Below are 24620 nucleotides of genomic sequence, written 5' to 3' on the forward strand. Positions count from 1 at the left end.
ATTTAAAAAAGAAATAGCAGATGGAAATGGTTCACACACTGCGATGTGATGTGAACTTATAGATGTGTCATGTTTGATATTGTTGTACAACAAATATAGGGCTTAAGTGGTTAAAATGTGCATTAATCCTCCATGTTTGAAGAAACAATGGTTGCTATGGTAGCACCCGTATCACCGAGGTTAACCACTGGACTAGTTCTAGGTTCTTATGAGTGGGGACAATAACATTAGACCAGGGACCACTTACTTTAAATGCAAAAGCCGGCAAACATTACTTATAGTTAGACAAAGACATACAATACGTACAACATACAATAACCATGAATGTTGAACCCAATAAAACAAAGAGAAATCCTGCAGGTATCCTAAAAGGTAAGTATCCCACTTTGCCTTTTTTAATTTCCTTAGATTTATCTATTTTAAAACTAAGTTGAAGTAGTTTAGTTTCCTATTTTAGGTCAACTATTTTAGACCGGTATAACTAATTTGAGTAAAGTAGTTTATATCTATTTTGGTTCAACTATCTCTTGAGTTAACTCTTTTTCCCCTTTCCTCCACAGATAAAAGATTCACCGAACCAGGTTTCAATAATAAAATTTCAGTTAGAGGTAAGTAGCAGTTTAAAAAAAAAATCTAATAAAATGAACACTATACTTTAAATCACAGCTTGATGGGAAAGGAAAACTTCAATTCAGTGTTCAATTCAAAAATGCTCTGTGTCAAACAAAATATATGACACTGTAACTCAGTCTTTTTTCAGTTCAGTTTGTGTCTAATCCAATATGTATGGCACTTTGACTCAGTTCTTAAGTTGTGCCTTACCTCAGTTCAGTCCAAAAAAAAAGAATAATCAAATCAAAATTATATTCCAACACTCCTACCGCTCTGGCAGTGAGTTTCACAGTGGTCTGACGCTCCTTGTCATCAGTGTTTGTGGACCTCCTAGCTTACCATCTTGTATCTCAAAGAACAGATCTTCACTGCATTTCCAACAGGGACAAACAACCTGACCTGTACAACAGGTCATAAAGAAAATAAATCACTATCAATGACTCAAATCAAACAATAAAGTGCTTCAGGTACTGTGGGTCAATTAACACTAGCTGCAGTGGACAACTAGAACCATATTGATGGCTGATTGCTGTCAGCTGGCTGCCCTGCTCAGCTGCTTTGATTACACAATTAGTTTTTACCATGAATAAATCTTGACATTTTACCATCAGAAATGTACACAATACACTCTTGTACTCAAATAACTTCAAATAATACAAAACGTTTGCATTTAAAAGTGCAAACACAAACATTTAGTGCAGTGACAAATGAATTTGTTTTTAACTCACCAAAACACTTGGTCTGTACTGGTACAAACTTAACAGGTTAAGTGCTGCTCCCAGGTTTGACCAAACTTGTCTCAAAAGGTGTTTGTCACTCTTTTACGTTTGTAATCAAACTTTTTTTTTTTTATCACTATGGCTTTCTTTTACTGTAATCTATTTAGTTACTTTCTGACGTTCTGTCTGCTTCTGTATCATTCCACTCCACTCTCAGCTAAAAGGGGCAGTAACGTCACCTGCTTGTCTTAAAGGGTTACGTTCTTTTTTTGTACAGGTACAGTTTTTCTGTTAACTCTAAGTCTAAACATTACCAAACCATTTTCAATTCAACCCTTATTTATCAATTTTGCATTTATGAATTACTTGTGTATTTGAATGACTTATTTTTGCATTTTAATTAACTGTTTATTTATGTTATGTTATATTTTGTACAACCACATTTTAAATGTGGGTTACACTATATGATAATATAATAATATATGAAATATACAGTAACATAAATGTAATAATTTGTTGTCAGATTGCAGGAAATAAATAACAGTAGGCTACAGACTTTGTTTTCCAACATTTAACCAACTCTACCATTGTGCAGAAGAAAGTGGTTGATACATTTTTCTACCCTATTTTTGTCCTGATCAACAGTGTTTTATGCTTACTGTTTTAGTGTGATGTTTAGAGGTCAAACTCTTACACCTGTACTTTTCTAGGTCTGACCTCCAATACATTTATTGAATATTATGCCCTCCTGGGATGTTTGTACAGTATTTGTTTATATTCTGCCATACTCACTTTTCTAAATGTGCGTATATTTGTCAGTGTTCAAGGGGTGGAGGGAGGGAATAAAGATTGTTTAATGTGGGGCACATGCTGTACACCTATTTTCTCAAATAAAAACAAAGTTGAAAAAAAAGATGACTGATGATTGATTATAGTTAGGCCTACCTTAACTGATCCCAGGCGCCATAGACAGCACAGCAGAAAACATCCACAGATAAAGGGCATAGAAGCACAGCAAGCACAGGAGAGCAACATCACAACAAGATATCCTCAAACAAAGCATTAATAAAAGTATACAGAGACTTATATACTCTACACACAGTCGTCCCGCCCAGTGCAGAACAAGAAGACACCGTCAACAAGTACTAAAGTCTACAGAAGTACACACTCCACACAATCATCCTGCCCAAAACAGAACAAGAATGCGAGTAGGGAGGTAATCCTAGTTATGACATCAGCACAAACCACAGATAACGTAACAGATTGGATGCTACGATAGTCACACACGTACATTACTGTGTAGCCCCTTGGTTACATCAATCATTATAAATTCTCACGGCAAATGGCACAAAGGACTGACAAAGTCCCTCATCTTGGGGTATAGGAATATAAGTCATTCCTCTTGCTCACTCGTTCTTCAGTCTCCATGTGGAGCAGGTGGGAGTGGTTGGCCCTGATGTCCTCCAGCTTGGTACACGCACCTTCACCACATCCTCCACCCCGTCCAGTGTAGACCCAACGACAGAGGGGCAACTGTAACGCTGCTGCTCGAGGCCTTAACTCTTTTACTATGAAGAATAGTGCACGCACATCCGTTAGTCCAGGTGCTTAGACAAACAAAGTATAATGAAAAAGAATAAAGTCTGCACACTGGTAGATGCAAAAAGCTCCAGAATGTATTGCTCGTCAACGTTTCGGCCTGTTCAGGCCTTCATCAGGACATATATAGTGGAAAAGGGCATACACAGAGGTTTTTATAGGTACTACTATGCAATGATAGGCTCCCCCAATAGGGTAATGAGGTCACATGCAGCCAACTCAATCAGGAGGTTGGCTAATACATAAAGACAAGAATATCTGGAGATAAACAGTGTGTACCCATCCCAAGATCCAAGAATAGCAATAAACAAAAATACATTTAAAGTTTCCCAAGATTAATACATTTAGTTATAAATATATAGAATAGGTACTCAAAAAACAAAGAACAAAGGGGGACACAGTGACATGCTGCAGCATAGGACATGAGATAGTAATGGTTTAAACAAGGTCTAAATAATAGGGGGGATCGCCACTAAATCCCTCAACAAAAGTATCATAATAATCTCAAGGAGATAAACAAAACAACGTCAGCTCTAAGAGCGTACTCTATTGCAGGTGTTCTGAAGGTGTGTAAAAACACTAATAGACAGAAAACAAGTACAGGCTAAACGATTGTATAAGGGAACAAGAGAACAACTAATGCAGGCCAAGGCTCAAGATCTCTGTAATCAATAAAAAACATGTCCTATACTGCTGCACCAGGAGGAAGGAAATCCTGTCACCGGCACCCTGAAGATCACAAAAAGAGAAAGGAGAAAGTAAGTCACTGCACCACAAACACATACAAATATTATAAGGCCTTCTAGGCAATGGCAGATAATTCAACATTAAGAATATTAAAAAGTAATAAGAGGTAAATACCCAGGTAAAATCAGAAGAGGGGAACCTAAAATATATAAACAGGCCTAATAGGGGGGTTTACAGAAATGGCCTGATATCAAAAGATTCATTTAGACCTCTTTTCACTGTGTCCAAAGTGGAAATCCAAAAAGCTTCCCTTTTGAGGAGTAAACAATCAATGTCTCCCCCTCTGGGTGGCAATGTGACACGCTCAATGCCTATATATTTCAATGAAGAGATGCAGTGTTGGGCTTTATGAAAATGTACTGCCACTGGATTTCTAAAATCCTTAGTTCTAACGTCACTCCTGTGTTCTGAGATCCTCGTTTTCAGGGGTCTTAATGTTTTGCCAATATAAGCAAGCCCACATACACATTTGATCATGTAGATGATATTGGGTGAAGTGCAACTGATGACGCCTCTGATCTTAAAACATTTACCTGTAACAGGGTGATTAAAAGTGTGACATTTATAAGTAAAACTGCATTGAGCGCATCTGCCGCATTTGTAATTGCCATCTGGAATGTTACTAAGAAAATGTGTGGGAGTTGCCTGACGTAAGTGTGACCTAACCAGTAGGTTCCTCAAATTTGGTGGTCTTTTATACACAATGCGGGGAGGGACTGCAAAAGACTTGCCAAGAATAGGGTCAGAGTTTAAAATGTACCAATGCCTCCTGATCAATTTTTCAAAGTGGTGACCCAGAGGAGAATATTGAACAAAACACTTGATGTGTTTTTCAGTTCTATCTGTTCTCTCTTTGGGTTTTAAACAATCCAGTTGAGTACATCTGTTGAATTGATCTGCAGCAGGTTGAATCCATTGTACTGGATAGCCACGCTGTTTAAAACGACACTCTAGGTCTTTAGCATGTACCTGGAAAGAGTCATCTTGACTGCAAATCCTGCAGATTCTTTTGAATTGGCCCATGGGGATACCTTTTTTTAGGGGTGTGGGATGGTAACTGTCACCATGTAGTAGGGCATTACGATCAGTGGGCTTTCTGTACAAATTCATATTTAAAGAATTGTTTTCTTTGATGACCAGGATGTCAAGGAAATTCATACTGTTCTGATCAGAGGCTATGGTAAATTTCAAAAACTGACTGCTGTGGTTAAGGAAAACATGAAAAGCTGTCAGCTCAGCAGGGGACCCAGTCCAAATCAGAAAAACATCATCAATGTAGCGCTTCCATAACTGTATATGTGACAGGAACGGATTGCAATTCGGATTCAAAATGAGATTGGCTTCAAGTAGCCCAACATAGAGGTTGGCATAATTTGGGGCCATCTTACTACCCATGGCTGTGCCACATTTTTGTAAATAAAACTCATTCTCAAACAAGAAAAAGTTTTTTGTGAGTACTACTTCAGTGAGCTCTTTGATGCATGTGGTACTCGGTATGCACTCCGTCCTCTGGTTAAGAAAAAAATCAATAGCTTCTAAGCCACCTTGGTGAGGAATGTTTGTAAAAAAAAAAGGCTCTCTACATCAAGTGTGACTAATAGTGAGTCGTTTTCTACAGTTTCTATAGTTTGTAGAACCTAAATAAAATCACTCGAGTCTCTCACATAAGAGGGAAGTGAGAGAACATGTGGCTTTAAAAAATAGTCTACAAAAGATGATATATTTTCTGTTAGAGAGCCAATTCCTGAAACAATGGGTCTACCATGAGGAACAGTAGTGAAGTTTTTGTGAATTTTGGGCAAAGTATAAATGACAGGTGTAACTGGACAGTCAACTCTCATATATTCATATTCACTCTTGCTGATATCCCCTGTATCAAAAAACTGTTTGAGTGTGCCATGAATGTGGTTTTTAAACCCTGGAGTCGGATTGACACTCAGTTTCTTGTAAAAAACCTCATTGGTAAGCTGAGCGTGTATTTCACCAACATAAGCGTCCCTGTCTAAAAGTACAATGGCGCCCCCTTTGTCTGCAGATTGTACCACAATAGATGAGTCATCTTTAAGTTCCAGTAGTGCTTCACGCTGTAGTTTAGATAAGTTGTTAGTCACCTTGTGCTTCTGCTTATTTCTAAGAAGCTGGGAAACATCATTTTCCACCAATCTACAATACGTGTCAATAGAGGAATTTCTGTGCTTAGGCGGAATAAATGTGGATTGCTTTTTCCATTCACCTGGTTCACCAGGTCCTAATGAGACCCTGATTAGACCACTGGTTTACATAATGTGTACATAATGTGTTTGTGCACATGATGTGTTGTGACTCACGTCCGTGCACTGCCTGTAAGCAGCCGCCAGAGTGCGCCAGAGTGCGCCAGAGTGCACCACCAGGAATGTAGATGATGCTCTGATTAAAATGCACAACAGCCTGCAACATGCCTAAACCAGACACATTTCACAAACTCTTCTGGCGGCCCTGTTCTCACTAATTTCACTGTACCACCCACTTCTCTACAATTGCTCATTCCTTTCGATTCTTCTGATTGTTATTTTCGAGCTGCGTTCGCTTCCAGCGTTCGCGCGTCTTACTTGTGTAAAGGCTTTGGGCCTCATACATAAAACTCTTAAATGTAGACTACCATATATTTTATAGTTTTTGGTGCACCTCTGGAGATACACAGATACCCATTACTATTCATAGTTAACAGATTAACCAGGTATGTTTGTATACATACCTAGGAGTAGTAATAGACCATCTCTTGTCATGGAAAGACCAGATTGAATCAGTGGGTAAGAAGACAAAGCAAATAATCTATTTCCTTCGCCGTCTGAGATCGTTTGGTGCTAGTAGACAGATTCTTCTTTTGTTTTTCACTTCTGTTATTATGAGTGTTCTTCAGTACTGTATTACCACCTGGTATGGATGTCTGTCTGTAGCCTTAAAGTCACAACTGCTACAGCAACTGAACATTTGTTCAAAGATTGTTGGACAACCACTTCAGAGGCTCTATACATCTACTTATAATAACAGTATGCTAAGGTTGGCAAGGAATATCACTTCAAACACTAGCCATGTTTTGTATGGAGAATATAGGTTGCTACCTTCAGGAAGCTGATGCGGTGTTCCAACATACAATAAGGTCAAACTGAAGAGGTCCTTTGTCCATCACCCGACATTGAGGCTTAATCAGTTTAGAGTTTAGGCCAAGGGTAGGCTGAGTGGTGGACATTGCTCTTGTCTCTATATGTCTTATGTATGTATTTTTGTGTTTGTTTTTTGTGTCATGTCAAATGTATGTACTGTTTATGTGTTGCATTCATGGCTGCTGGGTCGCCAGACATATTTCAGTGTGAAGTTGTGAACTGAAAATAAAGTATTATCATAATTATCGTAATCATAATTAAATGTATCCCTGCTCCTAAGTAACTAAACAACAGACCATTGTGGTTTAAATGATGTTTGTTTGTTTATATGATGCGTTTGCTTCCAGAGCTTGTCGGTGGTTGTGCTTGTGCAGTGTGTCTTCAATCTGCTGGTGTTCATCGTTTCCATCTGTCTGTCGGTTTTTGGCTTCAAAGCCACCTGCTGCCAACAGACCCCGATCCTGGTGAGACCTGAACACAAACACAATCTACATGACATGGACCTGTAGAATCTGCCTGTGTTACCGTGATGGACCATCACACTCTTGAACAGCTAAATCTGCCCCGCCCCCAACATATCCCATATTCAAGGCTGAATATCAGGAGTGAAAGAAGATCCACCCTGTTAAATTCCATATAATTATATTCAGAAACCAACAGATATTGTTGTCTAGATATATTGTGGTATGTAAATATCTGAAGTTGTCCCTCATCTGCTGCCCTGTCTTTAACATCTCAGGGAATCTTTGGTCTGTTGTGTCTTTCAGCAACCTGTTGTCATTGGCAACCATTTACCTGAAGTTAGTACAGTGATGTCACTGGCCACACCCTCTGCATCTGCCCCGCCTTCCTACACTGAAGTAGACCACACCCTCTCAGGTCTGTTGCCCTGTCACATGTGATTTCATACAGGCTCTGTGCATGACTGTAATTCCAGAAGGTGGAAACACGTATGAAGGTGTTGTGTGTTTCCGGTTCAAATCTGCTGCTGAGCCAATCAAATGAAGCTTTGAGAAACTGAACCACTACAAGAAACGGGAATGCCACCTTATGGAAAAGGGAAATGAGCGTAGCGCTTGGTACAGACAGAGCAAGCTCTGTCAGGGAACTCAGTGCAGTTGCTGCTGGCCGACCATTGGTCGGTCTCAGCTCCATGCTTCTATTCTCAACCAATTACATACTCACTTCATAATAGAGCACCCTATTTAAATGGAGAAGTTGCATTGCTCATTCCTTGCTTGCCTTTTGCTGCTGCCTACTGCTGTCTGTTCTGCTGCTGCTTTAACACTGGCTGCTCACCCTCCACCACCCCAGCTACTGGTAGGGAGATGTAATATGCTAGCTCAGAGTACCTAAATGCACATCCAATTAATCGCCAAACTAAAATAAATATATTGCTAATTTTGTATTCAATAAAAATATATTTTATCCATTCATGAGTTGTCCTGACTGAACTACAGTCATGCACAGAGCCTATTCTGTTGTTAAACCGTGACGTATGCACCCGGAACTTGGAACTTCCGGGTCCAAGTGTGAAAAAGGAGGTTATTGTAAAAAGATTGACGGGTTCCGACATGTTTGTTTACAATGAAGAGTGTATGGCGCTAGGTGCCTCTTGGACCCGGAAGTGACGTCGGACTACAAAATGACGTCAGACTTAAAAACCGAATTAGTCTGACTAAAGACTTGCCATGTTTCATTAATTAAAATGTTAATTACGAAACAATTGAATGTTGCACAATGAATGACCTTTTATAAAGATCCATTCCATCAAGGAAACATGTGATATCCAACCTGATTGAGCTTCTAATCTCATTCCTTTCCAGAAGGTGGTTCATTCCAAGGCTGTGGGAAGTAGAGGTGATGCACCACCCCCTGGTGGATGGTATAAGACCTGCTTAAGAATATATCAAGGCTTAAAGGACTTATGTCTGAGAAAGATTTAGAAATACTTACTAAGTCCTTACTTATTCCAAGAGAATGGATCATACCACTCCAGTTCTTAGATCTTTACCCTGGCTCCCTGTCTGCCAAAAAAAAATCCAATCAAAACACTGTTGGGTTTATACAGCATTGAATGGTTTAAAAATACATTTATGATCTTGTGCTACATCATGAACCATCCAGACCTCTCAGGTCATCTGGGACAGCTCTGCTTTCTGTTCCCAGAGTCACAGCTAAACGTGGAGAAGCTGTGTTTTTATGGAACAAACTCCCACAAAACTGCAGGTCTGCTACAACTCTCAGTGTGTTTAAAATAAACTGATGATCTTTCTGTTTGCGGCTGCCTTTTACTGAGTTTTTAAAAAAAATATAATTGTACTTTTTAATTATTTTTTTCAGTTTCATTTTAACCTCTTTTTGAATTGTATTCAAATGCCTTTTTGTAATGAGTTTGTTGTAATTTATTTTGCATTCTTAAGTTTCTGTGTCTTATTGCCTCAAATATGCTTATTGTATTTCAATGTGCCATTTAAATAAACCTGTGTTGCCTACAATAATTTGACAACTTTGTTACTTTGCCTGTTTAGATTATTAATTAAAAAAAACATACATGAACTGATAAATGATGATATACTGTACTAGTCCATACCTGACTTGGGACCATGACCAATTTGACCATGGCTACAGATCCCATTCGGTTGTTAAGACGTGACGTTGCGCCCCGCTAGAATAACTTCCGGGTCCAAGTGTGTATTTTCCCAATATGCGCAGTGCTGTGTCCCTCGCTGTTTTAACAGATCTGAGACTAAAATAACGACTAAAGTGTCATTCTACCGCTTTCCTGGCAAAAAAGACAAAAAGAAGAGGAAATAGTTTTTTAATATACATCTATATATAAATATAAATATATATATAAATAAATATAAAAAATGTATATTATAATTTTAATAATAATAATAAATAAATACAAATATAAATATATATATTAGCCTACTTTTTACTGTCTATGATATTAGCATTAAGACCCTTATTAACCCTCAATGGTTCATTTCTGAAAAAGGAGGTTATTGTAAAAAGATTTACGGGTTCCAACATGTTTGTTTACAATGAAGGGACACAGAGCCAGTAGACAGAACCTCCACAGCCATAAATACTGTCCACCACCCACCTCTGAGACACAGAGCCAGTAGACAGAACCTCCACAGCCATAAATACTGTCCACCACCCACCTCTGAGACACAGAGCCAGTAGACAGAACCTCCACAGCCATAAATTTGTTTGTTGGTCCTCGAGGCAGGAAATATAGAGACCTTTCAAGGAATGCTCTGCCACTAGGCGTGTAGCGATTTATTGTAAATCGATTTAAATCGATTCAAACGGGTGACGATTTAAATTGATTTAATAAAAAATGAATCGCAATGTGAAAAATAGCCAGAAGAAACAATTGGACAGGTGGAAAACTGAGTCGCAAAAGAGTGACACATTACTTTACCTGGTTTACATCTTCTGATAGTTGTACTTGCACTACTTGACATGAAATAATAATCCTGTTTAGTGTTTCATTAGCGCGAGTGTGAGAAAATCTAAATAAAGCGTGAAGTGACGGCCCTGGTAAACATCGACACGTTGAAAGGCTAGGATCACAATACCAAGGATTCGACAGTGATGTCACTATTATGCAACCCGGAAGTAGCACAGACTTACGCCATTATGTTCAAAGCTGGTTATAAAGATACCAAGGATTCGTCAGTGATGTCACTGACATGTGCAAAAGAAAATACCGGATCTTTGTAACAGAATTGCTAAAGGGTTTTCAGTCATTTGCTACTGTATTGAAAAGAGGATAAGAGAAAACACAGTATTGTAGAAAAAATATTAATAATAAAAGAGAAGAAAATACTGGATTTGTGTAGGAGAAATCATTCATCAGTCATTTTGTCTGGAAAATAATTTTAGTATAAAAAAATCGCATCGTGAACCTCAAATCGTGATTCGAATCGCATCGTGAGTTGAGTGAATCGTTACATGCCTAACATTTTGGTTATGTCAAATTCAAACATTTCTGAACATTTCAGAAAATATCCAAAACGTTTGTAATTTAAAAAAGAAATAGCAGATGGAAATGGTTCACACACAGCGATGTGATGTGAACTTATAGATGTGTCATGTTTGATATTGTTGTACAACAAATATAGGGCTTAAGTGGTTAAAATGTGCCTTAATCCTCCACGCAGGGCCGCAGGAAGGGTGGTGCGAGCGGTGCGGCCGCACCGGGCCCCGCACTTGAAATATCCGCCCAAAACCGCAAAAAAATCGCGCGCGCACGAGGATGGGGGCGCGCGCGCACTTCGCACCGGGCCCCGCATTTCTCCCAGACGGCTCTGCCTCCACGTTTGAAGAAACAATGGTTGCTATGGTAGCACCCGTATCACCGAGGTTAACCACTGGACTAGTGCTAGGTTCTTATGAGTGGGGACAATAGAATATTAGACCAGGGACCACTTACTTTAAATGCAAAAGCCGGCAAACATTACTTATAGTTAGACATACAATACGTACAACATACAATAACCATGAATGTTGAACCCAATAAAACAAAGAGAAATCCTGCAGGTATCCTAAAAGGTAAGTATCCCACTTTCCTTTTTTTAATTTCCTTAGATTTATAGATAGATTTATCTATTTTAAAACTAAGTTGAAGTAGTTTAGTTTCCTATTTTAGGTCAACTATTTTAGACCGGTATAACTAAACCGGTATACTAAAGTAGTTTATATCTATTTTGGTTCAACTATCTCTTGAGTTAACTCTTTTTCCCTTTTCCTCCACAGGTAAAAGATTCACGAACCAGGTTTCAATCATCAAATTTCACAGTTAGAGGTAAGTAGCAGTTTTAAAAAAAAATTAAAATAAAATGAACACTATACTTAAATCACAGCTTGATGTGAAAGGAAAACTTCAATTCAGTGTTCAATTCAAAAATGCTCCGTGTCAAACAAAATATATGACACTGTAACTCAGTCTTTTTTCAGTTCAGTTTGTGTCTTAAATCAAGCTGGCTGCCCTGCTCAGCTGCTTTGATTACACAATTAGCTTTTACCATCAGAAATGTACACAATACACTCTTGTACTCAAATAACTTCAAATAATACAAAACGTTTGCATTTAAAAGTGCAAACACAAACATTTAGTGCAATGACAAATGAATTTGTTTTTAACTCACCAAAACACTTGGTCTGTACTGGTACAAACGCAACAGGTTAAGTGCTGCTCCTAGCTCCATAAAGAACCTCTCACTCCGCTATACAGCTCCGAGATGAGGTTCTATGTCGTTCTCATCCAGAATCGGTGGAACGTCCGCCAAGGCTCCACTGTTTACCCTTTTGTATACATCGTATCCCAAAACTAATGGTAGATTCCAAACCACACGGATGTTTAAGGTTTGGTTCGGAGCATAATATTTTAGGTCCGGAGCGAAACTACCCGTTTAAATCGCTTATTTAGTCAGCCTGTGGCCATGTTTCCCATTGTAGCCAAACCGGGAGCAGTACTGACAGCGGACGTAGGGGGGTTTTCCGGGTTGAATGGGAAACATGGCCACAGGCTGACTAAATAAGCGATTTAAACGGGTTCTTTTGGATATTCCATGATTTTTCAAAGGTAGGTAAAAACACTAGTTTTTGCTGGCACTGGGGTGACACTATTACAATTTTAATCTGGCAGTAATACCAAGAAAGCAGGGGTCATCACCATGCAAACAAATTATTAAAAACAATTATTGTGAATATTTAGGATAGATATATGTACACATTATAACCAGAATACAAAATGTGCCACGGACATGTCTTGCTACCGACAAGTGGATCATATTATATCGCTCCTGTTCTTAGATCTTTACACTGGTTCCTGTCTGCCAAATAATCGAAACACTGTTGTTGTAAAAAGCAGTGAATAGAGCACCGAAGTCTGACGTCACTGCCACTAGACTGCCACTAGAGGGCCTGTTCCACGGGTTCATTTGGGAATCTTAGATAACGTCATAAGAACTGTGTTCCAAACATAAACACACCACCCTGGCGTTTTTGTCAGGGGGGTGGCTCTGCATCGTTTAATTCAGTGTAACGATAGTTCATGTAGACACGGAAGGCAGAATGTTTTTATACTTCATTCACACTCCCCGGACCCCCCCATTCGCTAACAAGCTTATTCAGTTGTACTCCTTTAAGGCATACGTTCAACCCCTTGTCATTCTCATTTGCTACAAGCTAACTCACTCACGCCCTCATACCCACAGTGCATCTCAGGCGGTTCATTTAAGCAGCCTCTGTTTTCTGTTCATTCTATGTGCTTGGCTGTCAGTGCCGGTTGTACAGCTGTAGGTTTTCAAATTTTCAAATTCCTTGGTTGCTGAACCAATGCATTTTTGCTAGCTGCTGCGAGCTGTCATCTGCTGCTTATCTACGCTTTGTGTGCTGCTCTATGATATTTTGGTGCTATGTGAGATGATTTTGCTAATGATGCTGACTTTTACCACTGCTACAGCAGCCAATGCTTCTTCTATTATTGCTGCTAACACTACTGTGCTCATAGCTTAAGCTAACATAGCATGCTTGCTGCCATGTAGAAGTTTGGAATTGTTGTAGCTCAAAGCTAATACAGCATGCTTGCTGCCCATGTACAGTAGAAGCTTGGTTGTAGGCTACTCCCTTTTACCATGTGGAAAGCTGGAATTGTTTGTAGCTTAAAGCTAACATAGCATGCTGCTGCATGTAGAATCTTTGTTTGTTATACAGCACTGCACAGTTAACATAGCATGCTTGCTTCCCATGTGGAAAAATCGAATTGTTTGTAGCTTAAAGTCTAACATAGCATGCTTGTTGCCATGTAAAAACTTTGTTTGTTCAACACTGCACAGTTAACACAGCAGGCTTGCTTCCCATGTAGGCTACTCCCCTTTACCTCATCAGGTAATGAAACTTGGCTATTTTAGATTATTATTATTATTGTTGTTTGCTTAAGGTATAGAAGTAATGGAGCTATTTTTGGGCCAAATCTTTTTCCAAAATAAGTACTGCTTCTAAGTTCTAATGCTGTTCTGCTGAGGCACTCTTGACTCTGGGAATACCCACAATGGTGCAGTGCCATCTAGTTGGCTCTGAAGCTTCAAGCAGAGCTTCCAACAGTTGTATTGCTACTGCTTGTTCAAATGCTTTTATAATATGTTTATACTTATCAAAGCTGTCGTAGACAATCTGTGTGCAACGGGGCATAATCTAAGACAAGAAGTCAAATTCAGACATGTACTCAAGCCAGGATAGGAAAACACAGCATATGTATCAAATCAGTGTTGCCATGTCTGCTTATTATAAGCGACTTTGGGATTGTGTTCTGTAAGTCACAGCAAATATGATTACTAAACAGAGTTCATGTGAAGGAACCACAGATTCATATGTAATCATGGTGCAAAAAATGTTTAATATTCTAAACATTTGTTTTGCGACTTGTTTTTATAGACTTGGCCGCTTGTTTCTCTTACAATCTGGCAACACGGCGTGGTGGTGTCACGTGACTACTCCTTGGGAGTAATCAGGAAGTCTCATACAATACAGCAATGCATCTTGGGTACTGTAGTCTATGCAACTGACAGTCATATCATGGGGATCAGTTCAATGCTACCGTGTGAGAATAAGGTGAAAGGGCAAGGGTGTTTCTTTCTTAACTGGTCATGTGCAGGCATTATGGCAGTGTAACTGTCATGTTAAATAGGTACACAACTATCATGGGATATTCAAGTTAATTTAATCCACTCAGTGAAGCTGTTATTTCTGCATTCCTGTTCTATTCACTTAATTAACGCTCAAGTTCAGGTAACTATAATGTGGGTGGATTAGTTTGCAGATGCTTAAATAGATAATTACTTCATGGTGGATTTGAAGTCTTGTGAAATGGGGCGATTGCTTCAATTGTAGTGGGTTGTCCTCCAGGGGGTGCCATTTAGAGGGCAAACAAAGGTTAATCTGATTCTCAGATGCAGGTGGATTCATTAGTGCACTGAAGCTAATTTGCACGTTACTTCACTTTTAGCTAACCATGTCATTGTAAAGGGATATTCATTGCTTGAATTCACACTGCTTCTGTTTTTCGTTTCATGATTGACTGCTATTATGGTGATCCAAGGCTTTTGATGGCATGACCTTCTTTCCATCACGGATGCCGGGAAGGTTCAGGTTGGGTTGCTGTTAGTTCTAAAGTGCGAGCTACTGATTCTACTACTACAAAAAAAAAGAAGCTATTGTTAGCTGTCTGTCTATTTGTCTACCTCCACACTTATTGAGGACAGAACAGGCTCTAATTGATTCATTAGGTATAATTGGTTGTGTTTTATATTAATGAAGCATTGATGTTATGCTATTTTAAAGTCCAAGGTTTATCAGATAATGTAAGGTCATTGTAAATTAAAAGGATTGTGGAAGTATTTGTAAGATTGGTTGATGGTATGGCACATACTTTCACCCGGCTGTATTCCACCATGATACCATTCATAGTAGTATTAGTATTATATTTTTGTATTTGTTGCGGTCTCTTGGAGTACATTAGGGCCAAAAGATCTAAATGGGGTTAAAATAAAAGGCTTATCTGTTAATACTGCCTAGCTGCTCAAGTTAAAGGTATCTATAATAGGTTGAATCATTCGGTTCAAATAAAATAATATGGATAGTTTGCTGAGGCTTAGCTTGATTATGCTCTGGTTGCCACCAAGTTTCAATTCGAGCTGTATTCAAGGTCATTGTTCTTAAATTGTGATAGTTATTTGGGCTGTTTATCATTATGTAGCATTGACACCGTACTGCTATTCAAGTCAAAAGCTTAACAGGTAATGTGAGGTAAGGATTGTAGTATATGTAAGAAGGGTTAATGGAAGTAGTTTGGAAGGAGAGCAGATAATGGTAGCTATTTCTATTCATTGTGGATTGAAGCTTGTGAATGGGGTGATTGTTTTAACTGTAATTATCTCTAGGGGGTGCCATTTAGAGGGCATACAAAGGTTAATCTGATTCTCTACTGCTTCAATTCCTATCAGCATTATGGATTGGATTCATTGTTTGATGAGCTAACTTGCATGTTACCTTCACTTTTAGCTTAAACATGTCTTTGTAAAGGGATATTCATTCATTGCTTATACTTATTCTGCTTCTGTTTTATGTTTCTTGAGCAACTGCCCATTATGGTGATCCAATTCTGACGATGGCATGAACTTCTGTCCATCATGGATGCTGGGAAGGTTCAGGTTGTGGGTTGCTGCCGGTCTTCATAACTACTGCAGCGATATGGTCATTGCCGAGCAGTTCTCAAGATCAACTTGGTGGTATAACTGGATCTACTTCTGCTGAAGTCATGAGAGGCAGGTCATCATTAATCAAATCTAAATTTATTCTGGTTCAAGCTTACTGAAAGCCATGTCGGTTGCTCACTGCTTGATCTGTGTAACCCACTCACACTGATGTTCTAAAGGAAACGGCGTCCATAAAATCCAGGCGTATGTCAAATGGTATGGATCGTTTAATGATCTCGGACATTTAAGTATTCTGGGATGGTTGCTTTATATTGAACTTATTACATGGGTGTTTAAATCGCTCCATTCTATGTTGGGATTGTGATAGTGAAATTTTGTGAAAAGTTAATGCATGATTGACTCAAAAGTAGCTTTGGATCACTCGGCTCATGTGTTGATGAACGCAGCTAGCTGCGAGAAGTTATGTAATTACTAAGCGGAGGAAAGAATCTTAACTAATGTAGATATTATTTGGAAGCAGTTTCTATCAGTATCTTATGGGTTTCTTAGATGTGGGGAATACATTTCTTGCACTGAAAGCTTTAACCCCTTGCATGACATTTCCATTCCTGTCTTCTCTTTCAGTCACATGTTTCAATTCCTCTTAAGCACTCTAAATCAGTTAATTATTCTTATGGAATATCAATTATTGTAAGAACTGATACCGCTTTATTCTAATGGAATATCAATTATTGTAAGAACTGATACCGTTTTGTCCGTTCTCTTCTATGTCTCGCTACCTTGAACGGCGGTTAAATTCTGGGGGAGATGAACCTTGTTCGGATGTTGGGAGGGCCATGTCAAGGCTTGGTTCGCTGCCAGGAAGCAGGATGCTTCAGATGTGGACTTGCCCCAAGTTGTTCACTCCTTTCGGATTGGTGCTGCAACTCAGCATCATCTTTGGTTCCATCATTCACACTGAAAGCCATGGGTCGTTGGTCATCTGCTGCTTATGAACGTTATATCCGTTAAATACGGATGAAATTCTTTCAGCTCAAAAGCATGAGTGTAAATGTGTAATCAATTATGGAATTAAGTCAGGAGTTGCATAATTGATGTCGTATGGTTAAGTAATTGCTCCTGCCAGAGCGCAGGTTGGGGGTCAGGTAAAACACTATAGCATCGGTCGTGTTATGGTCTCACGTAGGCTATAGTGTGGTATTATGATGTTATGGTAACTTTTATAGTATAGCTTGGTCTTCATATGCTTCAGTGGTTTAGGTTGGTAGGCACGGTTAACCTAAGGTATTGGTCGTGTTTGGTCTCACGTATACCTTAATGTGGTAGGCTTAGATAGGTAAATTTATAAGCATTGGTCGTGTTGGGTCTCACGTATGCTTAATGGTGGTTTAGATGGGTAATTCACTATATAGTGTATTCCTTCTATATCAGGTCACCGTTCGGGCGAGCGGGACTTGCCTAAAGGGTTCGCATTGCTGCCATCATATAGAAGGAATTAGACATTGCTGTCTATACACATAGTTATTCATAATTTCATAGTTTATTTCCTTTAACATCAGAACACAGTAGTGTTTTGCCAAATGTGCATCTAATAGTTGCTGCTGGCGCAGAATGTCGGCTTTTAGATGTGAAGGGCATCTTCGGTATGCATTTAAAGGAAATGTGTCATCGCTGACACTCACATAGTTAATTCATGTAGCATATTTCATTTAAATGAAATTGCGTCACTTTGATGCTTTAACTGATAAACATTCTCATATAGGTTAAGGTGTGACTCTGTATTTGCTCACTGCAAGTGAGCGAGTGTTGGGGGTTGTGATTGAATGATCTGTGACATGTTTGCACAGGAATCTGTAATATCACATGAGCAGAGTCACACCGCCAAACTTGAATGCAATATCATTGCATATATGGTAACGGTTATATGTTAATAAATGGTTAATGGTTCATTACGGTCTGGTTATTTCTGATCTGAAGTGTCTAAATGAAATTCAGTGTAACCATAGTTCATGTAGACACGGAAGGAATGTTTTTATACTTCATTCACACTCCCCGGACCCCCCCATTCGCTAACAAGCTTATTCAGTTGTACTCCTTTAAGGCATACGTTCAACCCCTTGTCATTCTCATTTGCTACAAGCTAACTCACTCACGCCCTCATACCCACAGTGCATCTCAGGCGGTTCATTTAAGCAGCCTCTGTTCTCTGTTCATTCTATGTGCTTGGCTGTCAGTGCCGGTTGTACAGCTGTAGGTTTTCAAATTCCCTCCACCTCCCCGGCCTCCTCCCTGTGGCTTTTAGTTCATATTGTTATTGGTTGATTCTGTGTATTGTACTGTGGTTCTATGGATTATACTATGATTCTGTGTATTGTACTGTGCTTCTATGGATTGTACTATGATATGTGGTAGGCATTGAAGGTTCAATGTTTATGTAAAACTGTATTTATGCTCTGCTCTGGGGTTTGTGATTGAATGATCTGTGACATGTTTGCACAGGAATCTGTAATATCACATGAGCAGAGTCACACCGCCAAACTTGAATGCAATATCATTGCATATATGGTAACGGTTATATGTTAATAAATGGTTAATGGTTCATTACGGTCTGGTTATTTCTGAGCTGAAGTGTCTAAATGAATGATATTCATTCATATTTGATACAGCCTGTTTCTGGCAAAAATGGAATTAATTCTGCCTTAAAAGTCTTAAGAACTACTACTTCCGGGTCTGAAATCACTGTCCCCACAGCAGCCGCGTTCATGGGAAATGTAGTCTTTGGGTTGTTTGACTCGTTTCTAGTGTTTATATTGTGTTACTCTTTGGGTAAATGTGTACATTTACACCTTCAGTCGATGCTTTATATCCATATGAGTAAAACGCCAGGGTGGTGTGTTCATTTTTGGAACACAGTTCTTATATGAAGTGATCTAAGATTCCCCAATGAGGATATCAATACAAAAAGTAAAGCCATGATCCTGCGGAAAGCTCCCTCTACTGGCAGTGACGTCAGGACTTCGGTGCTCTATGGTATGGCAAAAAAAAACATTTCTTGTGCTACAGTATATTAGCCTGACACTCAGCCTGAATTTTCATTGTGTTTCAATGAAGCGTGTCTAGTGATTCAGGGGCTGGAACCAGGCTAGTGTTAAGTCATGAACTATCCACACCTCTTAGGTCATCTAGGGACAGGTCTGCTTTCTGTCCATAGAGTCAAAACTATGGACAGTTAAAGGGCACTCAGTAGGGTACTCAAAAGTAATGCATGTGTTCTTATAGCCTCATTAGCTACAGTCTGTTTGAAGCATTTAGGGGCCATGCATTCAGTCTGGGAACAAGTGTACTAGCATGTTAAAGTACAGTAAACATTGCCAGTTAAGTAGTACTACATCAGAACTCTATTTTAATAAACCTTGAATTCTGGTTTATTCAGCACTTCAACAAATGGGTCAGATTGTTGATTAAAACAGAACTGATAAAGGAAAAAATGTAGTTCCTTATAACTCCCATAAGTTAACGTCCTACAGTACATGAATCATTAACAGAGTTACTGTAATAAAGTAGAAGAGCAGAGGATTTCAGGGAAGTCGACACAGTCTGATGTTATCATAGCATCAAGACACTTCCGTCTTCCATGAACAGAATAGAATAGAATAGAATTCAAAACAGACAGAATAGTCCTACAATAAATATACAATTAGACACCAGCATCCAGCAGTATGTCTTCTAACGTACTGAACATTCCCAGTGGCGTGGTTCTGGTTCCAATCCAAATGCAGTCTGGTGGGACGGGGTTCGTTCCGGTCCAAATGCAGTCTGGTGGATCAGGGTCGGTTCCAGTCCAAATGCAGTCTGGTGGGACTGGGTTGGTTCTGGGGTCCAGTCCAGACACCAAACTATTGGAGTTCAAACGGACATTCCCACAAGCTCTGGGGGTAAATATACTTTACAGTATTTATCAGAGTATCACTTTGAAATTATTTATTTTATATGAAATCTCACTATTAGAGCTTTTAAACAGATCGTTGATAACATTTTTGTCTCTGTGCAAAACCTTATCAAAAGAATAAAATAAACACGTAGCAATAGTCACAGAACAAGCATTGTTATACATTGTTAATTCGTTATACATTCATTTGTAATTCAGATCAACCTCTTTTTATGAGTGAAAGACAGACTTTAGACCGCAGTAATCAGCTGATTGTCAGTATTTTTGCCAGGTATGCTTGCACATAGGTTCATGCATTACACTGACTAAGAAAAAAGAAAAGATTAGAATAAACTCAATAAGCATAAACATAGAATTATATTGTCCAAAACCATAACTTTTCGGGAAGTGAAAAAAATTATATTTTCATTAGTTATGTACAGTAGTTATAAAACCCAGAAACACAATTAACCACTTTAAATCCAATCTGGGAACCCATTCGGTATAAAAAGTCTTGAGAGATTACTTTCAAATCAAATCAATCTTTATTTAGATAGCACATTTACAAAAATCGAAATTGACTAAAGTGCTGCACATAGAAGGCATCAACTGAACAGGCTTGTGCAACAACATAGTCAGGACATGCACAAATAAAAACATATGAAACTAGAAAAAGTGCTCCTCGGAGCACAGGTCTCCGCCAGGTCAGGTAGGTTATTGTGGGCCAGCAATGTTCGTAATTCGCCAATCAGGATGGAATATGAAAAATCGGACAGAACCGTCTTGATCACTTGACTATATGTGTACCGATTTGCGTGATGTTTGGACAAAATTTGTAGGAGTATTACGTTTTGCTAAATTCGACCTCCTGGTGGCGCTATAATAGGGCAATGTTGAAAGGGTGGCATTTGTTCCTCAATGTAGCGCGATGTTAGTGCAAAGTTTCAACGCAATCGTACGCTGCGTTCATGATTTGCAGCATTTTGTTCAAAACGGGCCACCTCTGCAAACTTTAGATGTCAATCTTAGCCAATCAGGATGGAATATGAACAATCAAACAGATCCGTCTTGATCACATGACAATAGAGATCATGTGAACCAATTTGCGTGAAATTTGGATAAAATGTAAAGGCTTAATATATATATTCTTTTTTACATAAGTCGGCCTCCTGGTGGCACTATAAAAGGCAGATGTGAAAAATGCAGGGCAAAGGTTTTTCCTTGGCCTCTAGGGAGTGCACCTACAAAGTTTTACACATATCGGTGCAGTTATAGGTAAAAACACGAATCAGCCTGTTATGGCGCCACCATGAGGCTGATTTGAACATTTTCAAGTTGCATTTCTTCCTCGGCCTAGTGGGAATGTGCGGGCAAAGTTTCACTGAAATGTCATGCTCTGTTCATAATTTGAGGCATCTTGTTCAAAACGGGAGGGACAGCGAGTGCATTTTCCGGCAGCGGCTGCTGCCGGTGGCGGCGGCGGCGGCTGGAGCTGCCGGTGGCGTCAGCTTTGGGAGTGTGCTGCGTTTGTGTAACGCAGTCCCCACTAATATTATTTACGATTCTGTGCCTATCGGTACATAACTCGGACGCCGCTTAGTCGAATAGCAGACCATCGGCCGGTCGTCGCGGGCACTCGCGCCTGGAGGCGCTCGGGCGCGACTCCTTGGCCTCAAGGTCTGCTGATTCGGCGCGGCTCCGTCATGGTCCAAAACTATACTTTATCGGCGGAAAAAGAAGTTGACTGCCGCTCCTCCACCGGCAGTTCCGCGACTGCCGCTCCTCCACCGGCAGTTTCCGCGGCAGTTCCGCTGCTCCGCCGGCAGCTGACGCTCCACCGCCGGCAGTCACTGCCGGGAGCTGCCGCTCCTCCACCGGAAGTTCCGCGGACGTTCCGCGGCTGTTGCCGCTGCCGGAGAATGCACTCGCTCCTTCTGCAAAACGGAGCGCTCCTGCAAACTTTGGAAGCCAATTTTAGCCAATTAGGATGGAATATGAAAAATCTGAAAGTCTTTTTGTTTAATGACTATGGAGATGCTGTGTACCGATTTGCGTGATTTTTGGACAAAATCTGTAGGAGTACTGTCAAAAAATGTGTTTTGCACAAATCGGCCTCTGGTGGTGCTATAAAAGGCCCATGTAAAACATTTGGGGCAGAGGTTCTGAATTGGCATCCAGGGAGTGTGTGTGCACAGTTTCAAGAATGACAGAATGACACACGGACGGACGGACGGACGGGCGGACGGGCGGATAGACGGACGGACAGGCGCAAACACTTGAGTGCGGACTGCTCAATACCTGTATAGAGAGAGTTGCAATAATCAAGCCTCGAGTATATGAAGGCATGGATAGCCATTTCCAGTTGTTTAGGGGGGAGGTAGGCTTTTACCTTGGCTAAGAGTCTTAACAGAAATAAACTGCTTTTGTCTAGTGTGAAGTTGCTGTCAAGGGTAACACCAAGATTTTTGATAGATGAGCAGAAGTTGGAGTTGAGGGTATTGAGGATGTTGGTGGTTGGACTTGGGACAGTATCATGGTCAAAAAATATAATTTCAGTTTTTCTTATATTGAGGTTTAGAAAGTATGTGTCATCTGGTTTTGACTTCATGTAAACAGTCGAGTAAAAGCTGAAATATGTCATTTGTATTAACTGTGAGGAGAAGGTATGTTTGGACATTTAGCACGCCTATTTTGGGCAAGTCATTATATCAGGTGATAGTTTTGGGAATCACTTACATGCGTTGTTACTAAAGGGTCAGCCTACTTGCTGGACTAATAAAATAAGTTTAACACACCTTGTTCCTGATTGCCAACAATGATTGTAAAGCACTCCCTCTCATGTTAATATTGCTTCATTTGACCTTAGTTAACCTGTTCACCTGGTGTATGTGTGTTTCCTTGCAGACAGTGCAGATAATGGTGGGTGCGCTGCTCCTCCTGTTTGGTGTGGTGTTGTGTTTCTTTGGTGACACTTTCACAGTGTTCTCTGGAGTGTTCGCCTGGGCACCTTTATTTGTAAGCAAACATCTGCATCCTCCACCAAACCTTACTGTACACTGTACTGTGTTTATATTCATACAAATCATTTGAGCTTTGAATGAAATACTCATACTGTACTTACTCTCTAAGTACCTAAGTTAATACCTCCCCGTTCATACTAATTACCCTAACTATTATTTAAACAGGATTTGATTGCCTGTAAGTATTCACACATATAACCATACTGCCATGATTCATTTTAATGCTACTGTATGTTTTGTAAGAGAGTCATAAATGTTTCATTTTTAAACATAATTCTTCATTATCTGATTGGTTGTTTCTCTTCTCCCCAAGTACATCATTGCAGGGTCATTAACGGTGGCTGCTGATAGGACGATGAGCCGATGCATGGTCAGTAAGCCACGCCCTCAACCACACCCTTACTGCTCTCTACAAGTCATTCCATTTGTTACTAGCTGTTTATTATATTGCTGTTCTATGTTTCAGATTAAAGGTTCTATGGGGATGAACATTGTGGCTGCTATGATGTCAGGTACTGCCATCATCCTTTACGGCCTGGACGCTGGAGGGGTATTGATTTATTGGGATGAACCTTATAAATACAGGGTAGGACTTTATTTACTCACTGATTTGACCCACACTGCTGCTAGGTCTCTGTTTGACCAGCTAGTTCATTCCATTCACCTGGTTCACGAGGTCCTAATGAGACCCTGATTAGACCACTGGTTTACATAATGTGCACATGATGTGTTTGTACATGATGTGTTTTGTTTACATGATGTGTTTGTTTACTTGTGTTGGTTTTCTACAAATGCAGAGATGTTGTTTTGTAAAGGCTTTGGGCCTAATACACAAAACTCTTAAATGTAGGCTACCATATATCTTAATGGATTCCTGCTCCTAAGTAAAAAACAACGGACCATTGTGGTTATGCTTCCATGATGTTTGTTTGTTTATATGATGCGTTTGTTTCCAGAGCTTGTTGATGGGTGTGTCGGGTGTGCAGTGTGTCTTCAATCTGCTGGTGTTCATCATCTCCATCTGTGTGTCTGTTTTTGGCTGCAAAGCCACCTGCTGCAGCTGCTGCCAACAGACCCCGATCCTGGTGAGACCTGAACACAAACACAATCTACGGCCCTGTTTACACTGGCAGCCAAATCCAGCCTGAATCTAGCCTGAATCAGATCTGTGCCATATCCAGATTGGAATCCGATTTGTTTTATGAAGTCTGAACAGAGACAGGTCACAAGGAATCCGATTTTTACAAATCCGACTTGAGCCAGATTCAGAGGTGGTTTCAAATCTGATTTCTAAAGATGCGTCTCAGTCTGAAAGCAGTAACCTGCTCTAACCACCCAAGTCGCATATCAAACTGTCCAAAACGTCACTTGCAGCGTGACCCGAGCGCCACTGATGTCATAGATAAAAAAAGATCGGATTTGACTGCAGTCTAAACGCGGCCTACATGACATATGACACCTGTAGAATCTGCCTGTGTTACCGTGATGGACCATCACACTGTTTAACAGCTAAATCTGCCCCGCCCCCACGTATCCCATATTCAAGGCTGTGGTATCAGGAGTGGAAGAAGATCCACCCTGTTAAATTCCATAGCATTATATTCAGAAACCAACAG

General features: G+C 39.9%; 2 protein-coding genes across 2 annotated transcripts; both read left to right on the forward strand.

Moving 5' to 3' along the window:
* Positions 1-320: 320 nt before the first annotated feature.
* LOC308083667 (uncharacterized protein) lies at positions 321-8724 on the forward strand (the record flags this gene model as incomplete). The annotated part of the gene is made up of 6 exons (XM_080425983.1): positions 321-372; positions 561-608; positions 2753-2802; positions 7168-7284; positions 7588-7699; positions 8647-8724. 6 exons carry the CDS (start codon positions 321-323, stop codon positions 8676-8678), a joined length of 411 nt encoding a protein of 136 aa, XP_080282109.1. The 3' UTR covers positions 8679-8724.
* Positions 8725-19775: 11051 nt separating this feature from the next.
* Positions 19776-23698, forward strand: LOC308083669 (membrane-spanning 4-domains subfamily A member 12-like; the record flags this gene model as incomplete). Its single annotated transcript, XM_080425985.1, has 4 exons — positions 19776-19991; positions 22889-22999; positions 23318-23374; positions 23471-23698. The coding sequence occupies 4 exons, from the start codon at positions 19776-19778 to the stop codon at positions 23696-23698; spliced, it is 612 nt and encodes a 203-aa protein (XP_080282111.1).
* Between the last annotated feature and the right edge of the window lie 922 nt (positions 23699-24620).

Source organism: Gymnoscopelus braueri, assembly GCF_963280865.1.
Source record: "Gymnoscopelus braueri genome assembly, chromosome: 4".
In the NCBI taxonomy this organism is placed as follows: Eukaryota; Metazoa; Chordata; class Actinopteri; order Myctophiformes; family Myctophidae; genus Gymnoscopelus; species Gymnoscopelus braueri.